Genomic DNA, 18,036 nt, shown 5'->3' with positions numbered 1-18,036 from the left:
AATATTATTTGGAATAATTCTGTCCATGTACCAAGACCTTTAAATTTTTTGGTGAAACTGACATGCTAGTTGTGAATTTTGGGGTTTTGTTTACTTTTCTTATTTTGGTTAATGCCAATTATTTATGCTAATGGAGGTTAGCAAAGATATGGATGTTAATGATAATAGCTACCATCTGTAATCCGGATAAGTAGATACAGATAAATCTATTTAAAGATTAACAGATGGATACACAGATACAATGTATAACATTGATATATCCAGATTAGAGACAATGAAATAGAGATATAGATAATATATAAAGGGGGTATCTGTTTTATTCACTCCTTCATCCCTAGCATATACTAGCATCTTGCAAGTAGCAGTTCATTAAATATTAGTTGAATGAATTGTAGAAGCAGCTAAATGGAGGATGCGGAGGGGATGCAAATTGATAAACTGTAGCACTTGGTAAATCCTCAAAGTGGGCCCCAAACAAAGGTGTCAGTCATACGGGGGAATATAGAAAATTATGGCACAATCCCAGATGTGAAATACCTGGGAGCTTAAAAAAATACTCATGCTGGGGTACCTGGGTAGCATGGTCGGTTAAGCATCATCTCTTGATTTTGGCTCAGGTCATGATCTCACGGTTGGTGAGATGGAGCCTTTCATTGGGCTGACTGTGCTGACAGTGCAGAGCCTGCTTGGGATTCTCTCTCTCTCATTTTCTGTCTCATTTTCTCTCTCTTTTAAAAGTCCCTTGGGTGATCTGCTGGTCCAGCAGGAGAAACAACCATAAACAGATGCTAATGTCTGTCAGTAATCTGTACTTGACTAGATCTGAGTGGTTAGGCTGCTTAACTGTGGCCAGTACAAGAGAGGGTCCACTGTGGATCTGAGTAGGCTCTAAATATTTCCCACAGCAAGGGGAACGATGGGATAAGATTCAGACAGAGGAAGAGACTGCAAGGCTATCCCAAGCAGACATTATAGAGCAAAGGCTAGAAGGTGGATGTGAGCGTGACATTTTCTGTGGGTAAGAAAACACGAGTAAATCAGCTTTACTCGACCAAAGTGTAAGGCAGATGTCAGAGTGAAGCTTGCTAGGTTACGACATGCCACTTAAAGTGACCTTTTCACTTAGGTTTCCTACCTGTGTTCAAATTTGTGTTCTACAGAAATGCCCTTGTAGCAAGCACCTTCTGGTCAGCCCTCCTGAGTCTTTTAGGCTTCCATTTAGGTCAGACAAACTAACGTACTTGTGATCACAAGATGTCGCTCTACTTAAAAAGTCTAGTTAAATATTAATATGGGGAAATTTGCTCTTGCATATTTTCACACGTAATTTGTTTAATTGGTATTATGCATTTTGCATAATTTAAATACCAACATCTGGGTGATTTGCTCAGCCAGCAGAGGACCGCTTCATCAGAAAGATCTATACAGCATCGTCTCTGAACTGCCTGCCAAGAGTTAGTTGTTTGGCGTTTAAATAAAGAATGTTTTCTGTAGTGGGAAGTGTAGTGGAAATTGAACTGCCCCAAGAGTTTCTGTTCATTAAAAGCGCAATATTAATTCTGTTTACTGATAGGGGCTGACTGCCAGTAATGCCAGGAAATTTAAGTTTGTTAGCGCCATGGAGTAGGTGGTGGCCAGATTCTTCTCTTCCTGTTTCTGCCCTGGTGAGTCTGGGACTGTTCACCATCTGTTCTAAAGGTGTTTCTTTCGACTACGGGTACTTTCATGTGGATTGTTTCGAAGTCCTGTAAAAAGCAAGGTTTTTACATTTCTGCTGTAACTTTCCTGATGTAATAGGTGCCAATCTGATATCAGCACCATGATGCTGGAGGTAGAGATGTGTTGCACACTTCTTAAATCATTTATGATGGCAGCCTTTTAGAATCAAACCTTCACATTTAAGCAAGATTCCCTTATAAGTTTGACTTATTCTGGCCATTTGAAGTATTCTTTTGAAGTTCAAGAATTGCTTTTGCCTAGGGAGGAGCTTAAAAATAGGACTGATCAGAGATGGTCTCAGCCCCAGAATCAGAAGTCATGATAATGTTAAGTAGTTTGGCTCTCACTGATCCCATCCTGAGTTCTCTATCTCTGGGCCTAACTTGTCCTAGACCCACCATTTGCTTTCTGGAGAGGCAGACACACAGTAATGTAATTTTGGTAGCCTTGAGTGCTCTGAAAATCTTAAGCCCAGTAGAGTGATAGAATATATGCCTGGGAGTAGGGGACTGGAATCTAGTAGGGCGTAAACTTAATCTGAGTGGGGACCTTCTCCATTTACTCACTGGTGTCTTTGATTTTGAGAGAGCAGGCAGCATGTATGGTAAGAGCTGATTGACAGGAAGGGACAAGCCACAAAGATGTCAGGAGAGAATGTTCCTGGCAGAGAGAATAGCATGTGCAAAGGCTCTGCAGTGGGAATGAGGAGGCATTATGGCTGGAAGCATTGTGAGTCAAGTGGAGAGTGGAGGGCGACGAGGTTGGAGAGGTGCACCAGGGCCAGATGAAGAGAGACATTGGGGTCATTTTATTGTAAATGCATGTAAACCATCGTAGGGTTTTATGCATGACCTCTTGTGTTTGGAAAAAGTGGCTCTGGCTCATATGCAGAATAGATCATAGGATGGCAAAAGAGGAAGCAGAAGGACCAATGGAGGATGTCAGAGACTCCAGGTAGGATATGGTGGTAGCCAGATCAGGTCAGTAGCAGTGGAGACAGAAAGCTGTGGATGATTCAGACTTTGTTGTGCAGGTAGAGCTGATGGACCTATTGATGGTCTAGCTAGGGGATTTGAGGCACAGAGAAGGATCAAGGGTGGCTTCTAGGTTGACCCACTTGATTCTTCCTTTCTTCTGTTTTTGTTTTGTTTTGTTTTGTTTTGTTTTGTTTTGTTTTGTTTTGTTTTGTTTCCCAAGCCATGGATTGCTAATTCTGCCTTCTGACCTGAACCTCCTCCTTCCTGGAGCCTCATTCTGATTAAAGCTGATCGCCAGTCCTCCCTTGATTCTAGGTCTGTGGTTATGTGTCAGTTTTCAGTTATGGTAGATTTCCAGTCCCTTATTAACTTCCACAGACTGTTCTTGTGTGTGTGTGTGTGTGTGTGTGTGTGTGTGTGTGTAAATCAGAATATGATTCAAAGAGCATAATGAACTAGAGATCTCACAAGAAGGATTACATATGACCAATAGCCTTGTAGGGTCATAGAACGTGCTGTTAGCCACCCAGTATTATTTTTATTCACTTCTCTCTCACATTCTCTCCAGGAACACAGCACAAATAAACAGTTATTTCCTGAAGGAATGTGAAGGAGATTCATACCTCTCTTCATCATAGCCTTACTCAGGCTGCATGAACAAAGAGTGAAAGAACACAGGATGATAGTTGAGGGCCGTTCACATGCACAGCTTCATTGATATCCTGGTCACCTTGGCACTGTTTCCTTTCTCTGTTAGATACAGAGATTTCCTTCTGTGTGCAGAAGAACGTATAAGAAATAGTAGCTTTTGCGTGAATGTCAGCTTGTGGGGTACTTCCAGGATTTCAGAGCTAGTTAGTTTGTGCTGCCAATGACGGTTTATCATTTTTATATTATAAAAGAATCATGTAAATTACCTGAGAACACTCACTAGTCAAATTGGTGAGTGTCACCAGTACCCACTTGCTGAGCTGTCTGCAAAATATTACTAGTAAATGTAAGGATTTTTTTTTCCCCTAGCAGTAAAACTCTTTTGGATATTTATCAGATATTTGCAACTCTTGCAAGCTCTCCAGTTTTCTTATGTCTCATTAGGAAGAATATGTAAAATAGTTGAGAAGGATGTTTAAAGGTCAGTCCATCTGCACTGATTGCACAGAGTGCATCTACCTCTGCAGTGTCCTTTTTAGTCCCGCTTTCCTGTTTCCTCTGTTCCCATTCTTCCTGCACATCCCTGCCAGATTCATCTTCTAAAGTATCAGCCCATTCCTGTTTTCAAAATCCTCAATGGCTTCCTCTTTTCTGAATCAAATAATAACCCATCTACCTGGCTTTCCAGTCCATTTTTCCAGGTTTAGCAGGTAAAGTGAATTTCCAGGGGTCCCTTGGTGATATACCCATGTTTGCTGTTTCCATATCTTTACTCACGGAGTCCTCCAAATCTGGAGTACCCTTTATTTTCTTCCTTTTTGTAAGCTGCTGAATCCTATTCTATAAGAAAGAGGCATTTGGAGATGACATCACAGTTTCAAAGATGGGAGGAAATAATAAAAAGCCAAGCAAGTACCCCATGCTGTAGCAGAAATACCACTGTGAACTCACTAATACGGAACAGATGACAAAGTCACAAGCTGGCTGCCGAGGAAGAGGGAGACAGTTGTGAGACAGCGTTCCTAAGCCTGCACATCGGAAGCTGAATCAGTGAGCGTTCTTAAGGAATTAAAAAAATTTTTTTAATGTTTATTATTTTTGAGAGAGAGAGAGAGAGAGAGCATGCACAAGTGGGGGGGGGGAGAGAGGGAGAGGGAGAGGGAGAGGGAGGATACAGAATCCGAAGCAGGTTCCAGGCTCTGAGCTGTCAGCACAGAGCCTGATGTAGGGCTTGAGGCCATGAACCATGAGATCATGACCTGAGCAAAAGTGGGATGCTTAACCGACTGAGCCGCCCAGGCGCCCCTGAATCAGAGGGCATTCTAAAAACCCTTTCTGGAGCCCTCCACTTTGGGGAGATCCAAACTGATTTCCTTGTTCTTATACGAGGAGCCATAGGAGTAGCTGGTGGCGGTCACTGGAGAAGTGAAAAGCAGAGCTGATTCTCTTTGTAAGTGAAGGCCTGGTGACATGGTGAGGGACCTGGGAGCAGGCTTCCCCTTAGGAGTGGGATCTCTTCTCAAACAGGAGGAAGGAGCACAGTAGAGGATATATCATGTCCTTTGCTAAGAGTGGGCAGAGCCCTGGAATTCAAACAGAGTCTCTAGGGTGTTTTGTTTGAAATGTGACTCTCTCATTCCATCTGGCAGGGAAAAGTGATAGAACGCAGGCTATTCAGTCTTTGAACTTGACAAGATCACAGGAACGGCAGGACAGGGGTCGAGGAGTTGCCTGTTGTGTGTTAGAGCATACACATCTGAGCATACGCAAGATGAGAGAAAAAGTAGGGTAATTCTAGAAACACAGTTGTAGTGAGGGATGGGTGGACAGATGGACAGACAGATAGAAAGAAAAAAAGGTATGTAGCATGCAAAAATGAAAGGTCCAGATCTAGATGAAAACATCCCTCAAGGCGTAGAAGGGAGTTCTTGACAATTGTTTCATTCTGTGGAACTAAAGTTAGTGAGAAATGTGAAGTCAATAAACAAAACAAGATGATAATAAAAAGCAGAATGAGGTTGGGGGACAAAAAGAAGAGATTGCAGACCTAAAGAAAGAGTGTGAGGTCCAAAACAACATCCAGTATAGCACTAATACATAAAATTAGAAATTCCAAGGGAAAGAATAGACGCCATTGAAATCAAATTACTAAAAGAGTAAAGGCTTAATAATCTCAGTAAACACAAATGAAATACTCATAGTGTGAAGTAACCAGAGGCTAAAATATAACGAAGAAAAAGACGGTGTAATATAAGGATAATTGGTATCCCTGAAGTAGACCGTCAGCAAATGAAACAAAATGCGGTAGAACACAAGGCAGTTTTCGTGTAATGAAGAAATAAAGGAACTGGGTGTGCAGGTTAGTATTGTATTCCAGGAAAATTTGGAGTACAGATGCTTCAGTACTGAAATCTATTTTAATAAAGCTATTGGATTTCAGAGATAAAGGAGAAGTTCTTCATATCCCCCTCTTCCCCCGGGCAGAAAACCCAGGGACTAAAAGTCAGTCTAGCTTTGTGTTTTCTCAGAATAGCTCTCAGTTTCTGAACATAGTGAGGCTGGGTCTTCAGCATTCTGAGGGTAAGGAAGTATGACCCAACAGTGGCCCAAATGAACACAGCTAAGGTGTCATGCAGGTATGATGGCGGGAGGCAGATATTTTCAAACACATACAAACTTGAGTAAGAGTGCTTAAAATCAAAGCACATATGAAAAATGTACGTACTCAGCACCATTGAACCTCTAAATATGCTTCATGACGTTTTAATTTAGAAGGATATTGTAGGAAATCGCTCTCGTAGTGAAGGGACATTTGGTTGAAATTCAACAAATACTTCAGTTTCTTTTCCTTTTGTTAAATTCACATAAAGTCACATGCGGTTTTTTGTAATGAAAAAAGTAGCTTTGCTAGAGGCTAATTTTATTTTTTATAAAAGTCTTCCTGTCTGCCTGGCTTCCTCCCTCCCTCTTTACACACACCGTGGGAAACGTGTCGTTCCCTCTCATCTTCTGCTAAGTGTTGTAGGCAAGTTGGCAGAAATTAAGTGCACTTTATACTGTGAGGCAACTCTACAAGATTCCACTAGTGAAACGCATAATTCTCCATAGACTACGTTTCCTCAAAAAAAGGATTCTGACATTTAATTTTTGCCTGTTGAAAAACAATCCACTTAAAATCACTTACTCCCTACCATGGCAGATAATCAGCACTTACTGAGTGACTACTGTGTGCCCACTGCAGCTGTATGCACCTGACATAGTCAGTGTGAGGTGTGACAGTTTCTATTCTTACCTCTGATTTAGGTGGGACAGACACATCACCAGTTTTCCTAGTATTTCCCAAATGAGATCCAGCTCTCAGGAGGCTTCTCAGAAGGGAAAAAATGGTTTTGTTGTTGGTAGTTTCTTGTTTTGGTTTTCACTTTAGTCATTTATTGAGGAAAGCTGTTGACTTTTGTCAGAAAATGCTAGATCCTGAGGATATGGTTGTGATTAAAAGAGGTAAGACCTCTGCTCAATCTTATAAACAAGTATGGTGGTGGCTACATGGGGCGCTCCCAGTGAATTAAGCCCTTGTGTGGTCTTCTTCCCTGGAGCCGGGCAGCCCCACCTATAACTCACCTGAACCACTGGAACGTGCCAGAAGTGATGCAGCAAGTGTAAAGGGACTGGACACATGTTTTAGTTCAGACAAACATATTGAACACATTATTTGCAAATGTAATGAACGTAGTATTTAAGCCGATAGTATGTTTTGACACTTTTAGTGAGGCTATGGTTTCCTTTTTATACAATTACTGTTGCCAGAAGCTTTGTTTCAATACAAAATATGTGCAACCCTCTATATTTTCCCATTTCCCACGTCTTTGGGACATGGCGTTCCTAGAGTTGAAAAGGAATGGCCAACTGTGCTATGTTAAATATTCCATCTTATCAAAGAGGTGTTTCATAAATTATGTATAACAGTAGATGCCACTCAATAAATATTTTATACGTGATAGATATTTTTGTCTGAAATTACTTTTTCACTTGAGCAATGATTTAAACCCTCGTTTTTAGTTTTATGAGGTGACACTTTTATAATATCGTGTAGTGAATGCAGCTTGAATGTCACAGAGCTTTAGAGTGGCATTAATCATAAATTCATCTGCCCCCACTCCCAGTCCTGGAAGACTGTCTCTGAATTCAGCTGTTACCCATTCTGTATATGGAAGTGTGTATGAGAACATGCTGGTGTGTGTGCATGGGGATGGAGGAGGGGGAACAAGTAATGCTTTTGACCTAGTGGCTCCAAAGTTATGAATTTCAAATGATTTTCAAAGTCTATGAGACTTATTTCAAGGAAGGGAAAAAGGAAGTATTTTTCAGTGGTTAAAAAAAAAGAATATGAAACTAAACTGGGATGTAGTCCAGAACAATTTCTCTACTTTGAGTGGGAGCTATTAGAATTTAAAATATTGCCTTTTTCTCAGGCTCTTGTCCACTTTTATGCTGAAAGAAAATACATATGTCTCTGCACTTTTGAGAACAGTCACTGTTCTCTTCACATGGACCTAGAGGCCTGGAACATTCATTGACAGTGGCTGCCTAACCGCATATGCAGTACTGTCCCAGTTGAGAGCCGCCAGACCTTCCAGTGAGGGCATCATTTTATGAAATAGAACCATGTGATTAAATTCTCCACTCTAACATATATCTTTTTTGTTTGTTTGTTTTAAAGCACATACTTTCCACTTCTGCTTGAATTCTACAGTCGGGAGGAAAAGCACACATTCTGCCAATATCTGAGAGCTTGAGCTAGGAGTAGAGGCTGGTTTATTTAGAGTACTCATTTAGCAAAGATTTGCGAGGGCCTTGGTACAGTAAATCAGGATCACTGAATCTCCAACCTGGGACCCTGAGGTTCTGAGCCCAGCAATGGGAGCCTGGCTGATAAGAGGAGTAATTGAAGAACAATGATATGCTTCATTTCCTTTTCTTGAATCAGAGTTATGCATTGGTCATTTTCTCTGCGTATCTGTTTAATGGTTGTTAAATTACATTGCTTTCTTTCTTTCAAGTGGTGATTTTTATGGGTTCTTTTTTTGGGGGGGGGCATTTCATTCCATCACCCTTTTGCATGACTGCATTTCTGTGGGTGTGTGTTTGAGACTCAGATGTCTGCAGAGATGAAGGCCCAGGGGACTTCTCTCTTCCTGCTGCCCTTCCCCTGAACCTCTTAGGAACTCTCTTGTCTATAAGGTTGTGAAGTTCTGAATCCTTCACCTAGAGGATGACATCATTTTAATATTTAAGTGACACGAAATACATTTATTCGTTCCAGGAATGTGAGGTGTACTCCCATCTGGAACTGTGCCCTGGTCACACTGTGGGGATGGGGAAGAGGTCTGCTAAGGGAGCCTCTACCAGGAGCTGGTTAGTAGCTTAGAGCTTGCATCCCTGTGGTTCACACTACATCTAAAATCACAGAGTGCAGCATCGTGCTCTTGGATGTGACTCAGTCAGAACCCAGCATGGCCCAGCCTCAAAGCTGGAATTTTCACCTTCAGTCTTCGGAATTTATCTCAGATTTGTTTAGAAGCCTGATTTTAGAGCTCTTTCATCTTGGCACAGATGGGCCTGATGTTAAGACAGGGACCCGTGGCCTCTTGCCTGACCACTGCTGCTCACATTCTTCCTGCATTTCTCTGAACTTTGTGTACCTGACCACTCATTCATTCATTTGACAATACTGACCAGTTGCTATGTGTCAGACCTGAAATGAGGCACTGGTTTATATTCTAGTCCAGATTAGTAATAATCTCGTATATAACATATCATATGGTGGTAATTGCTAAGGAGGAAAACAAAGCAGGATAAAGGAGGTTAGTGATTACTGTTTTGTGTGGGGTGATGGGGAAGGTGGCTTTGGAGTGGAGACTTGGGAACTGAAGGCCAAGTTATTTATAGTTATACGCACATGCGCGCGCGCGCGCACACACACACAAACACACACACACACAGGGCAGTTCCTCTCAACTGGTGTTGATGTTGTTCCCCAGGGGATATTTGCTCGTATCTAGAGACTTTTTGGTTGTCACCACCTCGGGGAAGAGGTAGGGCGACTGGTATCTAGTGAGTATGGAACCAAACTCAGAGGTTTGCTTGGGGTACACCAAACTGAATGCAACCCAAGGAAGTACTGAAAGCAAAGAACTTTCAATAGGGAGATAGGGAGGGAGCTGTCAAAGCACTATTTCCCCGTGGGGTGAGTACAGGAAGCTTTAATTAAGCAGATGAGGGGGCGGAGGCAGAGCTTGCATAGGCTTGCAAGGAGCCTTGCAAGGAGTTTGCATTGGGTTCAGTTGTGCATGCCTGGCATGTTAGCCTGCTAGTACATACATCCCATGTTTGAAATGGTGGAAAACTGCACTTACAGGCGGGGGTCCTGATATTGTAATGAGCTAAAGGTAACTTCAGGACAACTCAGTGGTTTCTGTGTAACTCAGGGGGTCCTCCGCTCCAATCTGGCTCAAACTGGCTTGTGTAAAGGGCTGTCAGTGGAGACACACCTAGCAAGGGACTATCAGGTCAAACACCTAGCTGGGCTTCTCCTTGGCTGGAGCTCTTGGTTCTATGACACAAAACAAAACCCATTCCCTCCCTACTTTTGTTCCTTCTTGTTTGAGGAACTTCCCACTGCATCATAGCAACAGGTAGAGGCCGGGGATGCCACTAAGCCTCCTGCAGTGCACAAGGCATCCTCCCATAATGAAGAAGCAGCTGATCCAAGAGGTCAGTAGTGCCAGTAGTTTCCAACCCTCTTCTAGGGGAAGGGAAGGAATAGACAGTGACAGAAGAAATAGCAACCGCAAAAGCAGAAGGGACAACAACGCCTAAAGTCCTGAGCTGGGGATTGGCTGGCAAGTTTGAGGAACACCCAGGAACCTCTGCGCTCCTAGACAGAAGTACGCAAGGTAGGGGGAGATGAGAACAGGTTAGCAAGGGTGGGAATTGTGTAGAGATTTGTAGAGCCTTACAAAGGCTTGGGCTTTCAACTCTATGAAATGGGAGGCCAGGGCACCTGGGTGGCTCAGTCGGTTGAGTGTCTAACTTCAGCTCAGGTCATGGTCTCACATTTTGTGGGTTCAAGCCCTATGTCAGGCTCTGTGCTAACAAACAGCTCAGAGCCTGAAGCCTGCTTCGGATTCTGTATCTCTCTCTCTCTCCCTCTCCCCTGCTCATGCTCTGGCTCTCAAAAATAAATAAATGTTTAAAAAAATTTAAAAAATGAAATGGGAGGCCAGGGAAAGGATTGGAACAGGGGAGCAGCCTGCCCTCACATCTGTCTGGCTGCTGAATAGAGCATGTGCCCCAGTGGGGCACCAGGGGTGGTAGCCTCGATTGTTGTGGCGATCCTGGTGAAAGATGATGGTGGCTGGGGCTCGGGAGGAATGTGGTATAGGTGGTTTGATGTTTTCAGATTGGGTCATATTTTGAAGGCAGAGTCAACATGAAGCATGTAGGATTTAGAGAAAGAAAGGAGCAAAGTATAGCCATGGTTTTTGGTCTGAACAACTAGAAAGAAGGTTGGCATTTGCTGAGATGGTATGGTGTACAGGTTTGGGAGGCAGGGGAAATCAAGGTTTGAGTTTTTCTTTTAATGTTTGTTTATTTTGGGGGAAAGAAAGAGTGGGTGAGCATAAGTGAGGGAGGGGCAGAGAGAGTGGGACAGAGGATCAGAAATGGGCTCTGTGCTAACAGGAGAGAGCCCAATGCAGGGCTCCAACTCACACCGATATCACGATCTGAGCCCAAGTCAGATGCTTAAGCAACTGAGCCACCCAGGCACCCCGAGTTGGTTTCTCAGTGTATTAAGTTTGAGCTACGTTTTTGGCATCCCCATAGAATACATTGAGGTCAGTGAGTGTGTGTATGCATGAGTGTGGGGTCAAGGGAGAGGGCTGTCTGGACAGTTAGATTTGACTCCTCAGCATATAGATTGCAGGTGAAGTCCAGAGACCAGATGCGGTCATCAGGGAGTGAGTATAGGTACTCTAGTCCCAAGGATGAAAGCTTGTGTGGAGTGGGCTCAGAAGAGAGCGCGAGGGGAGGAATTGGAGAAACCACTAGTGTAGGGAAGACTTCGGAGGCAATTATTTCCAAAGGGACAGAGAGAAATTGTGGATAGCTGGAGGAGATGCAGAGCCAAGGGCGGGTGGGGGTGGTCTTGGCGGTTGTGTTGTTGGGACAATGTATAGCAAATTTTTACATAGGTAGGAATGAACTGGTAGGTAGGTCAAGTGTGTCTGGCACAGAGGTTGCTAATACACAGGAAAGGGTTGCTTTGGGGAACATTCACAGTTTGACCATAGTAGCTGGTGAGAAGAGCCAACGGATCAGGAGACATCTAGATATTAAGTGAAATAAAGGTTCTGAAGAGGGAGAAAGATTACTTTGTAGTCGGGTGGTCCTAGGAGCTTTCCTGAGGAAGGTAAGGTCTGAGCTTGGTTTCAAAGAGGTTGTATTCATCAGGCAATAAATTTACTTCATTTTATATTGAGCTTTTTGTATATTTCAAGTTCACTTTGCCTGCCATATGCCAGGATCCCAACATGAAGGTTTCCCATGTTTCTTGCAGCTTTTTGGATGAGAAATAAAATATTGTTCATTCTCTTTCCTCTAAGTAACCTTTTTCTTTCCCTCCTAATTTCAGGAACAAACTCTAGCCCTTAGGAAAGAAGGGATTGGAGTTGTTTTGGATTCTGAACTGCCCCATTTGATTGGCATTGATGATGACCTTCTGAGTACTGGAATCATCTTATATCACTTGAAGGTAGAGACGGCTTATGTGGAACATATAATTTTGTTTCAGTTTTCTCTTTAGACACTAGCAGGGTTTACTGTAATACTCTACGTCTGTGAACACAACTGTTACATTAGAGAATACACTACAAGTCTTTGAGCCCTTTGGGGATTTTCATTGGTTCACTGGTGTTCTGTGGTATTAAAAGTTCCCATGTTTCTGGAGTTCTAAAGCTAAAGGAGGATCCATTCACTTAGCCTGTTACTTTGTGGAATAGTGAGAGGGAGGTAAGGAACAGAAAGGCAGGCAGACCAGGGAAGGAACATTACAACCACCTGGAGCTGGGATTTGCTAGATGTAATTTTCTAGTCCCTTGGGCTAATTATAAAGCGTATCTCCTGCCTACATTATTGGGCTTGGTCCCAAATTGGCAATTTGTGTCAAGAGAACAGAATTACCACATTAGTATCAGTGGCTGCCTCTATAACCTTGACTTAGTATCCTCTCTCTGATCTGCAACTCAAAATGAGAAGAGTGTTGGATCTGGGCTTTGCAGGCTCCCGTAAATTGTATCTTTAGATAGGAGGAACCCCTGGCCCCTAGAGGAGAAGCTTCCCAAGAAGGATAAGAAACATCAGTGAGATTATCGTCACAGACAGAGTAGTGATGCATGCCAGAAATAGGAGCCTACCCTTGTTGAGCAGGAAGCCTCAGGAGCTGGGCTTTTTCTGGGCAACATGAGACACTGTTATAGAGCCTCAGTGAACTCTTAATTGCACTGAAGCCGTGGTCTGCCCGGGACATTGCTCAGCCCATTGGCCACCAGCTTGCTTGGTTTTCATGAAAAATGGAGAAACAGGCCATTCCTCATGTTCTTGCTAATGAATTCTATTTGACTTTTCTTTGTAGGAAGGTCAGACATATGTTGGTCGAGAAGATGCTTCAACAGAACAGGATATTGGTGAGAATCTTTATGCATTTCCCATTCCCTGTGATTTTTAAAAATCATTTAATGAAGAATTTTCTTTCGGATGACTAACACTAAAGTGATTATAAAAAAAAAACAACAACCCTCTTTTTCAAATACAGTATTGATCAGTATGTGCATTTCTATAATTTTGAGCTCAATTCAAATGACACAGAGCAATTAGTTTAGTGAATAGAATGGAACTGTGAGCCCTTCCCCCCACCATATATACATTCTATACTCTGTCCCAACTTTCAAGAGTAATTTAAATTACTCTACTCTTGTCACAATGGGATAGTGATGAAAATATGCCAATGGACACAGATAGACGGTAGCAGACCCCTCAACAGGAAGGATTCAGACACTTACCTGTGCAATGATGATGGAGAGTGTGCACAGCACACACGCATTTGGAGGTATGACTTTTGGGTTTCCTGAAAGTCTTTGCCGAGGCACACAGATAACCAGTGATTCAGCCTGGGAGCAGGGTCAGGTCTTGTTATGCTTTAAAAACATATCTGAGTGACCACTACAGTGGTGGTGGGTGGTGTCTGTGTGTGTGTGACAAGGTGGGGATTGGCAGGGGAAGAATTGTATCTTCTCAGGTGTTTTTAGCATTGTTGACATTGGACTTGCTTTCCTGCCACGTGTAAACTTTTCATCACACCAAAGCTAGCATAGTTCTCTGTGTTTTACTATTTGCTATGAAACTGGGAGAGCTGAAAACCAGTTCCCAGAAGTCCTCAGCTTCAACTGTTTTTGAGTAGAACTAGGTGTCAGGCCTCGTCTTCTGATCGTTAAATTGTGTGTTTGACCTTTGGGGTTGCTGTAAATGATGATGAGTGGTAGGAACACATGTTTTCTGTGCACAGAAGAGTTCAGTAGTGTGGTTCAGTAGTGGGAGCTATTTGATTTGTACTTGTGAGAAGCTGGCCAAGAACTGTGCCTAAAATTGTGTAGGTGGTTTTGACAGGCATTCATGTCCATGCCTGGCCACTCACCACATAAGAATAACTCAAGATAGTCCTACAAGAATAGGTATGTTAGCAGCCTCGTGGTCTGAAAGGTCAGTGGAGGTCATGTTCTCTCAGATTTGGCCCAGGCTGTGGCAGTGTGCATCCCACTACAGCTTCTGGAGACTTCCTTGGGCCTCTCAAGATCCACGCCAGGCCAAGTTCACCTTTGGTGTCTGCTCCTGGAATGCAGTGTCTATTAGTACAGAGGTTATAAGAAGGGCCTTGACGCACAGAGCCCTTTTGTTGCTTCCGTTTTACAGTGACCTTTGGGTGGCTGGTGGAGGAAATTTATTCAGCATCTGAGCCACACAATGGTATTCAATTAGGACAAATTACTCAACTATATCCTCCCTGAAAATGAGATGAATTAGCATGTGAGAAATTACTTCCTTACACAGGTGATGTCCAGACCCTTTGAGGTAACATTCAGCATTCTATTGGTTGATGCCATGAACTCCGGAAGTTCACTTTTCTCACTGAACATGAATGTTCACTTCATGATACTTACACGGAAAAGGAAGGGTATTCAGTATGAAAAAATAAATAAAGGTTGGGAATCACTGCACTAGATAACAAAGAAGATATTATCTTTCTTTTTTGTTTTTCCAACTTAGTTCTTCATGGCCTCGACCTGGAGAGTGAACACTGCATCTTTGAAAACGTCGGAGGGACAGTGACTCTGATACCTCTGAGCGGGTCTCAGTGCTCTGTGAATGGTGTTCAGATCATGGAGGCCACACACCTAAATCAAGGTATCTGTGTCAGTTTTTCAGAGTTTTTTGTGTATGTCGTTGCTAGACAGCAAGTTGACCAGGTAATGGGAGAACGTGTGCATCTTAGAATTAATTGCTGGTTAGTTATAATAAAGATGCAGACTGTTTGCTTCGTTATGCTGTTTCCTGTTTTGCTGGAGGACTTCTTTATAATTCTAGTCGTCTTTTTGAATTAAACATATATATCGTTGTCTTAAAAATTATTGCTCTTATGGAAATTTGACTCTAAAGGAATTTTTTAAGTTAAAAAAGCACCTTTCAAATGCAAAACCTTAACACAGTGTCTGTTGTTAATAACTTTATTACCATATTTATATTCTTTTTGCAGATGGTTGTAATTGTAACATATATACAGGATCTGGCATCATAACTTTTGTTTTCCTCTTGAAATAATTTCAGTTTTATGGAAAACTTGCAAGTATCGTACAAAGAACTTTTTAGTTTCAGAAGCATTTGAAAGTAAATTGCTAATGTGATGCCCCACCACCCCTGGATACTTCAGTGTTTATTCCCTTTAAGCAATGGCATTCCCCTATATAATTACAACATAAACATCCACATTAGGAAAGGAACACTGGGACATTCCTGCCATCTGCTGCTCAGACACCCCGCAAGTTGTCATCGTTTGCCCAGCAGTGTCCACTGTGGGTCCGGGATTCAGTCCGGCATCATGTGCTGCGTTTAGTTGCCCCAACTGCCTGTCTCTTTCAGTCTGGAAGAGCTTCTTTGCTTTCCTCTGACTTTTAGGACTTTGGCAGGTCAAATATGTTACAGAATGTCCCTTTACATAAGTGTAGCATCTATTTGCTCCTTCCTCATGGTGACACTAATACTGCGCCTTCTTGACAGGACTCTCCGAGAAATGATACCCTGTTTTTCCCCTGTCCTGTTACTGAGGAGATGCCCACTGTGATCATTTAATTAAAATGGAGCTTGCAGGCTTCTTTACTCTTCTCTTCCTCCTTTTTATTAATAAGGACTTTGGGAAGGATGTTGAGATCATAAGTATCCCATTCTTTGTCATACTTTCACCCTCTGGTTTTGGAACCATCTTGGGCAGGGGGGTGTCTGATTGAATTATTATTCAGATGGCTGCCACATGGTAATTTTCCTCCTACATGAGTTGGATTTTTGTTGTAGGCATCAGCAGGATCACTGGGCTTGCTATTTTACTGGTAGGTCTTGGTCTGTCTATCATTATTTATTTCAATACTCAAATAGTCCCAGGTTTGGTGAGTAGGAGTTGCTCCAGGCTGATTTCTGTGTTGTGTCTTATCCCCATCATTGATGCGCACTTCTTACTTTCTGGTACAATAAGATGTTCCAGGCTTACCTCTTGTGCTTTCCTGGAATCAGCCAGTTATCCAAGGAGCCTTGGTTCATCTCAGTGGAGAATGGAATTCAGAAACTAAGATCTGAACACTAGAGGTGTTCATTGTTCTTGAGGTGTTGCTGCTCCCAGGTTCTGTCAATCATAAGAGTTAAGAAAAGTGCGTGTCTCTGTGTGTATGTACAACACATACAACTATGTCTGTATCTATTTCAGCATTTCGGTTATCTAGGTTGCTGACCAGGAGTTCATATCAGTACCTCTAATCCAACGCAATACCATAGCATTCTTTCTAGCTTTTTCCTTTTTTCTTGTTTGTAGCTCCCTTTTCTGATAGTGATAAACCCGACTTCCTTTATGTAACCAGTATCCTGTCACTTCTGCCCCCTCTTCCTGCAGGGAGCCTCTGCCTCCCGTTCAGGCTTTGACACCCCATGCTGGACTGCCACTGCCACTGCCCTCACTCTTCCAGTGCAGACACCAGAACTTCTCCCGTTCCCATGCTGATGCCTGCTTTGCTCAGTCCCACCTAATGGCTTTTGTACTGAATCATGCAAGAAGGAATGAAAGAAAGAGTTGATATGCCTTAAGCACCCCCACCCCCGTTTTTGTATATTATGCATAGTCTTTATGATAACAGTTTTTTGTGGTTATATACTATAATATTGTATCTACTTTGACATAGGAATTGGACAGGTGGGGGAAACTGGACAGATGGAAATTCTGCTCACAAATTCATTGGTGCTAATGAATTCATGAGCAGAAATCAGTTGTAAGAAGTTATCTCAGAAATGGACCAGGATGGTCATCCGTTTGTAGGAAGGGCATAGAGTCCATTGAAGACCTTCTAAAAGCAACTAATGGAGTATCCACCCATGGTCCTACCACCAGATCATCCACTCATCCATTGATTTCTTCATCTGTTTTTGTAGTCTTAGTATTTTTTAGTGTCAGGGTAAGTTGAGCTGGGGAAACATTTGGGTACCTTGGAGCTGGCCGGGAATGTCAGAGGTCAGCAGTAGCCGGGAACTAGTCAAAACCTAGGACACTGCAAGTGCCCAGTGATCACGACCAAAGCAGCATTTTCTGCTTTTTTGTAATCAGGACAAGGATTCTGTCTGGCTGGTTCCTGCCAGACAGAAGAGTAATCGTTTGGCAGTCTCTGCCCTGAACCCAGAAAGATACCATAATTGGCCAGCAGACAGGTGGTCACTACGTAGGGCTTTTCAGAGGCAGTCCTACTTGTGAACACACACACCCAGCCCACATGTCTGTCACCCTTAGGACTTCAGATGGAGGGCCTGATGCCCTTCTTCTAGGCGGCAGAGGTGGTGCACAGGTCATGGTGAGAAGTGGGAGACGGGTCTCCTGGTCCATAGAGATCTCTGTACAGGCTGCATCCCCAGCACGTCAGGGGAGGTTGACCTTCCTGTAGTGACTGTGTATTGTTACAGGATTTTACAAGAGGCGTGCACTGGTTTTCAATATCATCGTTAATGCATAGTAGAACTTTGGCATTCATTTTGAAATATTTAATTGTTTAATACATCTGGAGTAGACCTAATTTAATTTTTTCCATATTGGTGTATCATTTATTATAACCTTACCTCATGCATGCTATATACCCACCTCTCTTTTGAAGAAATTTACTCTACCAAAAATGAACGCTGACACGTAGCAACGTATTGATTTTGTGGCTTTCTACTTGGTTCACGTACTCTGTATTTCCACTCCTATACAGGTATCACACAATTTTAATGTTTGTTATGTTTTAATATGCTTTAGTTTCTCTTCTTATTTGAGTGTTTTTGTACTATG

At 42.7% G+C, this 18,036-nt stretch overlaps 1 protein-coding gene across 1 annotated transcript in view; it reads left to right on the top strand.

Annotated features, from left to right (window-relative positions):
* KIF16B (kinesin family member 16B) overlaps nucleotides 1–18,036 on the top strand; it is a 296,460-nt gene that overhangs the window by 133,158 nt on the left and 145,266 nt on the right. Inside the window, exons 13-15 of the mRNA XM_039252113.1 lie at nucleotides 12,043–12,162; nucleotides 13,042–13,093; nucleotides 14,730–14,867. Coding sequence (XP_039108044.1) covers nucleotides 12,043–12,162; nucleotides 13,042–13,093; nucleotides 14,730–14,867 — 310 coding nt within the window. The remainder of the gene's footprint in view (nucleotides 1–12,042; nucleotides 12,163–13,041; nucleotides 13,094–14,729; nucleotides 14,868–18,036) is intronic.

Source organism: Hyaena hyaena, unplaced genomic scaffold (genome assembly GCF_003009895.1).
Source record: "Hyaena hyaena isolate Hyena2069 unplaced genomic scaffold, ASM300989v1 scaffold_411, whole genome shotgun sequence".
NCBI classification, from domain to species: domain Eukaryota; kingdom Metazoa; phylum Chordata; class Mammalia; order Carnivora; family Hyaenidae; genus Hyaena; species Hyaena hyaena.
This window is presented reverse-complemented; position numbering and strand designations above follow the sequence as displayed.